The sequence below is a fragment of the Cylas formicarius genome, unplaced genomic scaffold (assembly GCF_029955315.1).
Source record: "Cylas formicarius isolate icCylForm1 unplaced genomic scaffold, icCylForm1.1 PGA_scaffold_4__25_contigs__length_36172078, whole genome shotgun sequence".
Classification (NCBI taxonomy): Eukaryota; Metazoa; Arthropoda; class Insecta; order Coleoptera; family Brentidae; genus Cylas; species Cylas formicarius.
Window position 1 is genome coordinate 24222610 of NW_026844334.1, and position 13744 is coordinate 24236353.

Here is a 13744-nt window from a genome sequence, read left to right on the forward strand (position 1 = left end):
AAATTTAACTATCACATTTTTGATATTCCGGCATGTCAAACGTCAACTTGTATAAAGCACACTTTTGCTTACTCTTTGGTCTAAATTTGAGATGACGCAATTGCCTAAATATTATAAAAATTTTAAACATTACAAAATTTAGATGAACTCTCTTAGCCCCCTCCCCCAAGTATAATCATCGCCGTTAGGCGCGTGATGAGGGTTGACAATAAAATTCCGCGTTAGATAATTTTTGTAAATTATCCGTCTTTCTTAGCGACTGAAAGCCACGTCACATTAAAGCTAACAAAAGGGCGAAAAGTTGGGAACAATTTATATATATAGTGTTCAAATACGTTTCGCTCGATAATGCGATTAAATATGACTTACAAACGTTAAATCGAATAATTGTGAGACGTCATCGATAGAGGTCTGAGAATCTCCCATGTTTTCAATTCACACAATCGACGAGAACCTCCAAACGCATGGCGTTAACGGCCTAGCACCTAACCGTGCGAAACCTTCAAGGAATGTGCCCTACAAACCGGACATGATATATCGCAGTCTGCTGTTGTTTACAAGGTGCTGGGGTATTGTAGCGGCCACAGGTAAGTTTAACACTATGAACCAATAAATTGCTTGTTATTTGTTTTACTTCACAGATGTATTAGTAGGAGGAATCCAAAGTCGTAGTCACCTGTATTAAAACGAGCAAATGATAGTAAATGTCGTTTGTTTAGAATTTTAAACTTAATCTTTATTTGAGGATAACTACGGCTAAAGTTACAAAAATATTAAAAAAAGTAATACAAAATATTCAATCACAGTATGCTTACTATTTCATATATCGTTCGTCCCATAACTTAAATATGCCATATTTTCTCTAAAACGAATATTAATCGACAGTTTTGATTACCATTTTTTAAATCTTTCAGACAGATTTTATCTTCAGATTTATCACTGTCGTTCATCAAGGGTAAATAAAATTTATTATTAAGTATATACTAATTTAAGCTGTTCATCCGTGACCAAGTTGCATGTAGTGAACCATGAAGTTCTTCACGGACGCCAGCACCGGTTCGTTTTGGATTGCAAAAATTTGTATTACTATTTGCTATTGCGCTTTTACTTTAGATTGCGTTAGACTTCCGGTAGACAACACTTGTCCTATTTTGTGCGAGTCATTTAGAGGACGATTTGTCTCTCCGATATCACGATTCACCGCATTCATAAAGTACTTGAAAGATGCATTTTTCTCTATATTCCATGTTTCGGGTCTAGTTCGTTTTTGTCTTAATATCTTCTTTAAAACTGTTTTTGATGTATCCTTCGCTCTCGATTTTACATCGAAATAAGAGTGTGAGTGTACTTTTGTCACTAAATGAGTGTATTTTTGTAAGCGATTATTGAAAGATTTTGGGTTTGACGGCCGCGGTATTTATGCCATGGAAATCGTTCCATCTATTGAAAGATTTCTCAGCATTCTGGAGCAATTCTGTTTTAATAGTATATAATTCAGCATCCAGAGACCCTTAGTCACTGTATATTGGACATTGATAGTTTACATAATATTTTAACTATCCTAAGTTCCGTGGCTCCAGAATTGTTAGACTGATAATTTAGATATTGTTTCGCACGGGTTGCTTTTCGATGTACACATGTGCTGATAGATTCACTACTTTCACACACAAGAAACGGCAGACAGGAATTTCTCTATCAAAGTCAATTTTTTCATTAGGTTTACCCAGTAGACGTTATAATATGACTACAGTTTTCTGCGGATTCATTTTATTATAAACTCAATCTTTGGTTAGGAAGGAAACTTGCTGAAAAGCTGCAAATTTGAGTTGGTGGCAACTAGGTCTTTCTCGAGTCGAAAGAAGAATTACTACTTAAAGTGTTTAGAAGATTTACCAAAATAATAGTTGTGTATATAATAACAGCAGTTTATTTCCGACAACTAACTTGACCCAATTACAGAAAATTGAATATAAATCATATATCTACTAATCTTATAAACAAAAGAAAGAAGAAGAAGAAAAGAATAAAACTTGTCAGTACGGATAACTCGATGCCAATCGAAGTTGCCTAAATATTGCCTGGAGACCATTATAATATAAATCACAGTGCGATGAAGGTAACACACATATTGCAATTAGTGTTTTAAAAATGGATATTAGATCTGGGTAACTGCGGTAAGAAAGTTGATTTAGATCTCCCTTCCAACCGCGGCACATGAAAATATAATTTTACAGAAATGATAGTAGTAGATCATGATCAACTCCCCTCTCAGGATATTAGATACTTCATCTGTACAGTCTCAATGAACTGAACCTGACAGTGACCATACCGCCGAGTCATAGTCAAGTTTGGACCTAACGTTAAAACTAAATAACAAGTTAATAATAGCTGCAATTTCTTGTTACGAATCCTAAAATTTGCTGGTCAAATAAAATTCCCTAATCCCCTACAGTGGCATGTCTCGTCAGAATAGTACTATCCATACTGTAATTAAAGACTATCGGAGTTTTTGTGTGGTGATAAGAAACAACATTACATTTGCTGATTTTAAGATGCAATTTTTTTTGAGTTCACCACTGACTGACAATATTGATGTTGGCTGGGAGAGTCTTGCAGTCCGTGTTTTAAGTCATCCGCATAGGCAAGCTTGTCTCAGATGATCAAAGATATGAGATCGTCGATCTATCTTGAACAAATGTGGTTCAAGGTTAGTTTTCGTTAGTTTTAAAATCAATCAACGAACTGTCGACGGTTCACCTGATAGGATCTTAACATCGAAATCAGCCAGTCGGCGAAACCAAATTTCCAATCAGTATGTGATGATCTATCTGGTCAAAGGCTTTGTGGGAGTCAGTATATATAACGTCAACTTGACCTTCTTGTTCAGGGAGTTACAGACATAAGAAGACACTGAACATAAGAAAAATCATGTTGTTGCGTAGAGAGTTTATTTCGAATTTGAGAAAAAATAAAATTATGTAATAAAATCTCCAATATTTTCGAAAAATTGCATCGCAATAGGTGGGTAATTTTCAATTGCGGAAGGATCATCTTTTTGAGAATAGGATAAACTTTGGCAATTCTCCAAGGTTGTGGACAAACATCCGTTTCCAGTACCAGGTTAAAAATGTGTTATAAAGGAGCACACAGTACGTGGGAACTGTCTATCACGATAAAACTGGGTATGCCGTCAGGACCGGCAGCCATTTTGTTTTTGAGTGCTTCGCTTGCTGATTAGACCGGAATTAAAGGACACGGTTGAAGATGAACATGGATCTGGCTAAGATATCGTATAAACGCTACCAAAGTACTTTGCAAAAGCTGCGACAACCATACTAGGCCCGTGGCATAAATGACCATAAATTAGTAGGATTATTATGTATACTTGACTCAACACGACGAACAATTTTTAATTGATTTGCGCAGTATCTGCGTATATCTGCAATATATCTGCCCAAATAATAAGAAGATTTGTATTGCTTGAAATTGCGAAAATTTCAAATTGCGATCATTTCTTTGGTGAACCATGACGGAAATCGCCCTCGTCGCAAAAATATTGTTTAGAATGTCAAAAAAAGGGTCGTAAAAACGTGTATATGATATTCAATCTCTGGAAAGACATAGCGATAAAGAATAAAATGTAATGTTTAGAATTTTTGAAAAGATTTTGCACTTTTCGACAAATTTTAAAAATTGGTAAAAAGATATTATCAGTCTCAGTGGTAAAATTTGATTTGCCTGAATACTGAATGCTCTGTATCATTCTCCTATTCGACTAAACCACATAATATCTGCTTGACTGGTGTTTATTATCTCATTGTTTATTTAATGGAGTTCCAGTCGGCATTAAAAATTCATTTCGTTTCGAGCGACACATAGTTATCCCGAGAAAAACCAACTTTTCTTATTCTTTACTCAGAAACTTCCGTCACCATAAAATAAAGGTTCATAAATCAGGAATATTATATTTTGTAAAACAAAGGGAGACTCGGCCTCTATCTACGTTTTCTGGAAACTGAATTTATGGCCTAATAAACTACAGCCTCTTTGCTCCATGCTTGTTTGTCTTTTTTCAGTACCTTTAATTAGATTTTCGCCGCAATCTTAATAAGTTTTTTAAAATATTTGGTTTTGGCTTTAAGCCGCGTTTAGTTAATTTTAAAATTATCAATGTTGGTTTTATTGTTTTTGTTATTTCAAAGTAAGCACTGGCGCAATAACAAATACGCGTGAAAATTCCACTGTTTATAATTTTAGAGTTTTTTACTCTTTCTTTAACATATTACAACGCTACCAGTATAGGTATATATCGAACATTTCAGATAAATGGATAGGTAATGTGTAAGCCAATTTTCTTTAACTCTCCTCTCTATATATGACTGGAAATAATTGTTACCGAGAAGAAAAACAATGCAAACGGTTTCCACCGAAAAGCTTAATTTGTATGAGTGTAATGGATATTTTTTTGTTGCGAAAATACTAAGGTTTGAAATTACCATCTTATTCAAATTACAGTTTATGTACTGGTGTTTGACATTCACTATTATAGTTTTTGGTCTACATGGAATAGCTAAAATAGGATAAAAGCAAACAAAGTTTAGATAGTAGTATTCAACAAGTTTTGTCATAGATAATGGGGAATATGTGCGAAAACTTAAGATATTTCGTGTCAATTATTTAACATTTTAGATGTTTTGGGTGTAAATATTCCACATTGTATTTTACTATGGTTAAGTAAGTAAACTTATAATAGAAAATCTACCCACAACTTCTGGAGAACTAACAAAGAGAATTATTTCAAATTGGCTGTACATCCCTTAGTAGGTGATAATTTATATTCTCAAAATATTCCAGCAAATGCAGCGTTGTCAAATCTACCCAAAACTAATGGCAACTTCAGAATTTCGAATTTTTGGATCTTTGATATTATTATAAATCTACACTTGTTCCATTAATTTTTTTTCTTAAGAAAATCACTACATACGTAAACATAGTTTAATATTTAGGTCAGAAGAAACGCGTACTTTTGTTTCTCGAATAAAAAAGTTAGATCCTTTGATGTATTAAGTTCTGAGTAGAAAAGCTATAAAGAATGCTCGTTCAAAGTAAAGTCGAACTACGAATTCGAATATTTTAAACCCATAACGGACGAAGTCAATGTCGTTAGTCGTCGTTTAAATCAAAACTTTTCTGATAAATCTCATGATACCTCTCCGACTTCCCAACTCTTGGAGACATCTAGTCGAATGCGACTTATACCGTATAACAGCGGAAATTTTCCAATTAAGGTGATCCAAGGAAATCGCTGTTGCATTAATTTTAATGGTTCAAGTTTGAAGTAACTTTAGAAAGTTATGTAATTTTAATTTTGAACTGCTGAAAGGCTTACTTTAATCCGCAAAATCTTCTTTCTGTTAAACAAATCCCAACACTTCTTGGGAGTTCGTACAATTTCTCTTTCGCCAGTTACTATGTTACAGAGTTCTACTGCTAATTAATATTTTCTATTATATGGGACAGGCCGCTTGCATTAAAAGAGGTTTCTATTAGCAGCAAATTTTGTTGGACAGACAAGGAACTTTTTTTATTGATTATTCGATTTTACTTACTGTTGTTTTCTAGTTAGACCAATTCAGGAATTTGAGTTTGTTTAGTTGACTATACATTTTTCGTATATTCAGTTTAGATTTGAGTAAGCAAGTGGTACGTGTTTTCTTTGAAAATATCATTTTGAAAACGAATTTAATCAGATTTAATTTCTTTCTGATGAGGTTTTACAAATTTTTATGAAAATGCCAACAATATATTCATGAGCAGTACAAGTACAGTACAGATCGATCAGGTTTTTTCCAGGTAATAAAATTTTGCCTTATGTTCATCGGCTTACTAAATGGCTATTAACTCAGTAATTTTCATTACAGCCTTTTTGAGTTCCTGAGGCAATGGTACAATTTTTCAGAAAGGTGGTTGGTGCAAACTCGCATGCAGTTTTACGATTTACTTTTGGAAATCGTTCAGAAAAATATTAGCTTTCGTGTGGCATGAGTAAAAAATTCGTGACCAGCATCCCTAATGTGTATTTCCGGATGCCAAGAATAAAACATATCTAATCAATCGGTCAGATTGTTCACTACAAGTTCTCTAAAACAACAATACAGGTTGTCACAAGCACCGCGATTCGCTCTATTCGCCCATATTTTTTTTCCAATCGTTCGTTAATATATTGACCGAAAATCAATTGAGCATCATGTTTATTTTATTGCGGAGGTAGGATTGAATAAATTAAGAATGGAACAAATTGCTGATATTCTTTTTGTTCTGTTTTTGTTAGTCTGATCGCAAAAGCATCTACATAATCAGTAAATAACTAAAAATTTTCAATACTTTTAAGCTAGATTATATATATATATATATATATATATATATATATATATATATATATATATATATATATATATATATAGGGATAGTAGAGAGAAGGCATAAGACCGAAAACCTGACAGTCCAATTTAGTGAACTGATTTCTAACTAAAATAACAATAACAAAGAAAAGGAAAGTGAGGTGAAATAAAATGGGTAGTATTGTTATTGTTTTAGAATTTCTTCTCCAATAATTCAAATCTTATGAACTATTTCCTTCGTTGTGTTACCGTTAATATGGTAAATGGTTGCGTTTTATATGTTTTATTATTACTTTTTTAATTTTATGTTATTAGTTTTCTCTATAATTTTAAGATAACTGTGCCCATTCAAATTCCCTTTCACCTAACGCCTAAACTTACAACTCTAATTTTCATTAGCACAACACTAAGACTGGAACATGGATCATCAACAAGAATAAGCCATTTCGATGCTACTTCTTTCTATTGGTGGTAAGCGTTATTCGTAGTTTGCGGTAGCAAGGACTAAAGGAAGAATTTAATCGGGGACTCGATTAAATAAAAAAACACTCGTTTACTTTAAAAGCGTAATGGGCCAATTTTTTTTTAATCAACTCATATTGCATGTAATCAACGTCCTTACCAAAGCCTACATAATATTCTTTTTGAATACCCAATTTATATTCTCGGTCAGGCCAAGCGAGCGTTCCTCATTCTAACGGAAATCACAATTGCAGCCTCTGCGTTAATTTTTAATTAAAATGTTTTAAGTAGTAAATTGTCTTTTTTATTGAACCACTAAATCGCAATTGGTTTTTTCTACTTATACTTACTCTTATTACTGGAAAATAATATTTTCTTTTTTCATTTAGTTTTGTACCTGCAGCGCAACTGACACCAAATTCGAAATATTTATAGTTTGGACAGTTTTAATTATTTTAGTTAAAAATGGTATTTATGTAAGCGCGAGCGTGCTTGATAGATCCCACCAAATTTCAATTGTTGAAATTTGAACAAGTTAACATATCCACAGCGGAAGTACTCACACTTCTGCATTCAAAATGTGCCTTTATATACGTAAATTCCAGTCCAAATATCTTCTTTAATCTGGTAAAAGTAAGCCTCTGAATAAATTTTACCTAGTCCTTTCCAATATCCAAATGTTTATTAAAATTTGTGTTTCCTCCTAATGGCATATACACGTTCCCTTGACAAAGAAAATGTCCTTTATAAGAACATTAGATTGTAGTAATTGAAGTAATGTTCAGATTTCCCCTCAGGAATATTTTAGAGGCAGTGGCACAGGTCCAACTTTGACAAATTACTCACGATTACAATACTTCAACGAGTCGGTAGTCGGCAATAAAACGAGAATCTTTTGCTTTTATAATGTCAGAAATCAAATTAAGGCGATGCGATGTTTGCATCCACTTTCGAGCTACCTTTCAGTAAAATTTTTAAAATAGCAGTCAAGAATTCGCGAAGAAGTTAAAAATTTCCATACCCTTGGCTCAACGCGATCGTTTTCTGACCACAATCAATTTTTACGTGTTACTTCAAAAACGACTGCTCTATAAAAGAATTATCCAAAAGCAAAAACATTTTTGAAACAATTTGGTTCGCCAAAGGGTGCGCAACAAAGGTTATAATAGATGGAATTTGTAGTACGGCTAGACAATATGTACTTAATTGAATGCTATCGTTTATTTACGGTTTTGCGGTGACTATTTACTATGCCCCGCGTAACTCTCACACAAACATTTGGTCAGCTGAATTTATGGTGTGCTACATTTGAATGGCAAATACATATTATGTAGATGTTCGAATCAGCCACGCTAAAATTTACTTCGGTATATCATGCTGATACGATGATGTATACGCCCTTTAGGAAATATATCATTTAGTGACTTCCCGTCAAATCATCATAACCATACACTTTGACGCGATGTATTGTTAAAGCCTTTTTTAAGACATTCACTTACTATTTATTTATTTACTTATTTATGAGTTATACTTGCAAGTGCAATTAACTTAAAAACTAACTACTATTGTCTAAAAAGTTACTCCATAAGAAAAAGAGACAGGAAATCGTTCAATTAATACATTGGTAACATTTTGGAATCAACTTTACAATAATTGGGCAAAAAATGCTTTTGTATTATATGTATGTATGTATTTTACTTTCGGTTGAATGGGGATTCGAAAAGTTTATTAGTTTTAGGTATGTTTTAGACGGTAAGGTTCTTGTAAGCTTTTAAACATGTTTTTCTACTCCCTTCCGTATTACATCAACCACATTTTACCACGTCCTTAATGGTTGTAAAAAATTTTTGCTTTATCTGTATAGTAAATATTTAGTATAACAAAGTGACTAAATTATACTATTATGTTTAGTGAACGTTAATTTCGAATCCAATGTAACACCTAGGTCATATTTTATGGTAACTGATTTAATAGTAACTTTATTCAATTTATATTTTTAAAAAAGTGGTCTTTTAAAAATGCAAATGACAGAGGTACATTAAAATATAACAAACTATATGTCGACTACTTTAATAAATTATATCAAAACATTTTTCCTTCTGCAGTCATTTTCAGTCTCTCTTTTTCATTATATTTTTAAGTCATCCGTATACAGCAAGATTTTGGATGGTTCTTGCTTTGTTCCACGTCGTTTATAAATAAAAGAAATAATAGTAGGCTTTGTTTATCCCTGCGGTACCCCAGATGTGCATTCTATTTGCTAAGTAAGGCTGCAATATGAGGCATCAGCCGTTGGATAAGGAGAGTACAGTTAGTTTTAGAATTATAGTCTTACGGAAAAGGCTGTTTCAAAACCTGTAAATATTGTATCCACCTGCTCCGCAGATGCCATATAACCCAATAATACCAAATTTTATTTTCTCTTCACCTACGGCTAAACTGGACAATACATTTTCGCGTATATTCCTTTTTAAGAAATTTTTATCTCAAAACAAATAACGGTAACCGCAAAATTTTCATTTAAGTGATATATGAAGGAAAACCAATGCGCTATGACATTGGTATTATTGGTATTGGTATTAAAGGGGGGCGCCCTGGCGGGCGTCCAAGCACTTAGGCCACCAGATGGGCCCGTTGTGTCCCCAGGCCGCTCTAGAGGGCGTCCAGAATGCCGCTCCTCCTATAGAAAGTCAGCAACTCCTTTAGCCCAATACCGTGCACTGAGTCCGGATCGATCAGGGCCGTTCCGAAGACTCCCAATCTTGCCCATGTCAAGGCAGGGCACTCCGTGAGCAGATGATACGGGGTCTCCTCCCCTTCCATGCACCACCTACATTCCGGGTCGTCTCCAATGACTAGCAAGCAAAGATGCCTCCTAAGCCTGCAATGTCCTGTGTAGGCCCCTGTTAGTGTTCTTCACTCCCTTCTGGTCAGTCTAAGCAGCTCCCTGGTCCGAGGAAGGGCGGGCCCATCCATCATAAGCCTCGCCTGCCTCATTCCCGGAGCAACTCTCCAGCCCTCCGCGGCCCGGTCTCTAGCCCAGGCTTCGAGAGCTCCCTGCCCCACACACGGGGCGATCCCCAAGCGGGGCTCTGGCCCTATATGCCTATGCGAGGAGCCCTCTCTGGCTAAGGCGTCCGCTGCCTCATTGTCCCGGATACCGGTGTGACTCGGGACCCAGACCAACGTGACCTTTCTCTCCTCAACCACCCTCCTCAGTACCCCTTTGCACTCCTTTATCAACAAGGAGCGCGTACGCACTGACTTCAGCGGCATGAGTGCAGCCCTACTATCCGAGCAGAAGAAGACTCTCCTGTTTCCGTGGTTGAGCCGAAGCACCTCTCTGGCCGCCATCAAGAAAGCGAAAATTTCCGCCTGAAACACAGTGCAGTACTGATCCAGAGGGACCGACAAGCTCGATCCCGTTGTCTCGCAGTACGCTCCAGCTCCGGCCAGATCTCCCATTCTGGACCCGTCCGTGTACCAGACAAGTCCATACCAGGAGCCGACTCTGCCCTCTCTCCAATCTTCCCTTGATGGAAAAAGAAAGGTCAATTTGCCAAAGAAGGTCATCTCGGGGATCATGACGTCACTCGGCATGCCCATGACCCCGCGATCCCCGCGACAGCCAACTAAAATGTCGTACGGACCCCGATTGAAGGTTCCCTCCTTCCAGAGCCCGCAGCTCGCCAGCCTCACAGCTGTCCTGGCCGCCTCCATCTACACTCGATCCGCCAGAGGGGGCAACCCCACCAGAGACTCTAGGGCCCTCGTGGGCGCCGTTCTCATGGCGCTCGTTATGCAGAGGCAAGCCAATCTCTGCAGTTTGTCAAGAACTAGCCTTGCTCCCGCTCTTTTGGTCCCCGGCCACCATGCCACTGCCCCATACGTGACCATAGGCACCACCATGGTACCGTAGATCCACTACATGATCTTCGGCCCCAGGCCCCAAGTGCCCCCTACCGCTCTCCGGCACGCCCACAGAGCTCCAAAGGCCGACCTGGTCCTTGATCTTATATGTTCCTGGATGCGCTATGACATTTGGATAATTTAATTAATAAAAATTAGTTCTTTCAAAAGGTTCCAACTTCTTCCTTGTCCCACGTATTATACCAAAAGAGGAAGTCATTTCAAATGTCGAATCTATCCTAAACAAACTGCCATCTCAAACAGCTAATGAAATTCGATTTGAAACCGCAAAAATCCTTAAAAAATCAAAACCTCCTAAATCCAATATTTCAAAGCCTGAACGCATCGCCCTAAAATCACTAAAATCTAATCCAGACATCGTAATCCTAAAAACAGGTAAAGGAAATGCTACGGTAGTCGTGGACACAAATGAATATCAGGAAAAGATTCAAGATATTCTTACAGACGGATCATATCGTCAACTTAAAAAAGATCCTACATCATCTATGGATCGCAACCTTAAACCTGTTATTAAGGCTTCTTCTCTATCAGACTCCGTGAAAAAATCTGTTATCCCTCATGACTAAAATTCCTCGTCTCTACGGACTCAAGGATTTACAAACCAGGATTACCCCTTCGACCTGTTGTCAGCACCATTGGTTCTCCAATCTATTCTCTAGCAAAGTATCTAGCATCCTTATTAAAACTCCTTACAAAGAAAACTGACAGTTTCTTCTCCTTTCTCTCTTCTTAATTTCTTTCACTTCATTGAACAATTAAAAAGCGTTACATTAGATACACAAGATATTCTAGTTAGTTTCGACGTAGAATCCCTCTTTACCAAAGTTCCTATTCCTGAAACTCTAGACATCATTTCAGATATATGAAAATTCGAGAATCTGGAACCAAACATTCTCACCTTAATTGAAAATGCTTATCGGGAACATGTTTTTCTTATAACGGTCAAATTTTTGAACAAACGTCGGGAACAGATATGCGATCTCCACATTCACCAGTCATCTAGAATATATTTATGGAAGCCTTTGAGAAAAAAAGCTCTCGACACCTTTCATCTAAAACCAAAATTATGGAAACGCTACTTCGATGATACTTTTATTATTTAGCCTCATGGTCAAGAGACCCTAGTAGATTTTCTTAGACATTTAAACTCTATACAACCTAACATACGTTTTACCATTGAGTTGGAAACTAATAAAAACCTTCCATTCTTATCAATAGAAAATCAGACCTAACATTCGGTCATTGTGTTTACAGAAAACCTACTCACACAGACCGAAACCTTAATGTATGGTCACATCACCATCCGGTCCAAAAATCATCGGTTATCAACTCTTATGTTTACAGAGCCGTACAACTATCTCAGCCCTAGTCACTGAACCCTGCCACCACTGTGGTCCTTCCTTACATTCAAAACATCACTGACCACATATCAAAAGTTCTAAAGAAGTATAACGTCAAAACCCGATTTACCACTTGTCCAAAAATCTCTCTCCGTCAAAGACAAACTTCCATTTGAGATGCCCGGAGTTTGCAGCATTCCATATATACGAGACCGGACGAAACATATCAACTAGGCTCAAAGAACACGAAAGAGCCTTCAGATTTTATGTGTGCGGTGCGTTATCAACACACTATTGCAAAATCCTAGATTATCAGACAGCACGTCTATATCAGCGAGTAACAATATTTATTCCGAATGCAAAATACAATACAAGAGACTATACTATTGTTACGTGATCCTCTATGAAAATAAGATTTGTTCAATAAATTTTAAATAAATCTTTTTATAAAACTTCTTTGTTGACTCGAACTTGCTAACGTTTCGCCGATCATCCTGTTGGCTTCTTCAGAGCTTGACTGAAACTGGCTCGCATTTTAATCTGTACTGCATCTCAAGTTTACGGCATTGCATCCATATGCGGCAAAGAATACGTTGGAGAGACCGGACGTAAAATATCAACTAGCCTCAAAGAACATGAAAGAGCCTTAAGACTAAGACAAATAAACCCATCAGCTGTTGCGGAACACACTCATGAAACCGGACATAAAATTTTATTCGATGAAACTAAAATTCTTGAATGTAATCACTTCTACCAACGAAAAATCCGAGAGTCTATAGAAATCTATAAACAACCTAACAATCTTAACCTCGACTCAGGTCTCTACTTGTCACCAATTTGGGAATCAGTCATCCGCCCCCGCAAAACAATATATAAGCAGGTACAGAGTATATTACGAGCCAGTTTCAGTCAAGCTCTGAAGAAGCCAACAGGATGATTGGCGAAACGTCAGAAATTTCGACTCAGCAAAAACCGATGAAGGAGAAATCCAGAAGTATTACCGTAGCCTTCGAAAGTTTCTTTAAAAAAAAAACATAAGTGCCAGTTTTCATAAAAAACGTACAGATAGATATTATTACACGCTGTGTAAAAAATAAAAAGACATTCCCCGTAGTATAAAAATTATAGTTCGTCATATCTGAAGAAGGTTAAAGCTAATTATCTAGTTCAATCAGAGGTGAATAGTATTTGTAAATCAAATTCATGACCTATTCTGTGACATTTTTTCCATAAGTAATTTCCTACTGAAAGTATAGCATCATCTATCGAGTTGATTGTTCATCAACCCATGGCACACTATGTCGGTGTTGAATTGAATTTCTCCAAATTCCAATGTGACACTTAAATCAATTCAACCTAGAACCGAGAAACCTAGAAATGCAATAAAATACCTGGTGTTCTATAGACATGTACACTAATATTAAAGTTGTTTGAAAATCCACTTGTAGCCCAAAACTATATCGATTATCGCTTTTCATGTGAACCCATATTGTGTCTGCAGGTTGATCAGTTCTCACATTTAACCAAAAGAGTTGATATAATGAATGAATTCAACATACTAAGCAGCGTGTGAAGTTTTCTGTAAAAAAAAATTGCGTAAAGAGAAAGACA

The 13744-nt window shown here is 36.4% G+C and overlaps 1 protein-coding gene across 3 annotated transcripts in view; it reads left to right on the forward strand.

Moving 5' to 3' along the window:
* LOC132700970 (uncharacterized) overlaps positions 1-13744 on the forward strand; it is a 99685-nt gene that overhangs the window by 14264 nt on the left and 71677 nt on the right. Inside the window, exon 2 of one of the 3 annotated variants that reach the window (XM_060668573.1) lies at positions 257-587. In XM_060668573.1, the coding sequence (XP_060524556.1) occupies positions 425-587 (163 nt within the window). In that variant the 5' untranslated portion in view covers positions 257-424. The remainder of the gene's footprint in view (positions 1-256; positions 588-13744) is intronic. The other 2 variants (XM_060668574.1, XM_060668575.1) reach the window with 2 other exon arrangements.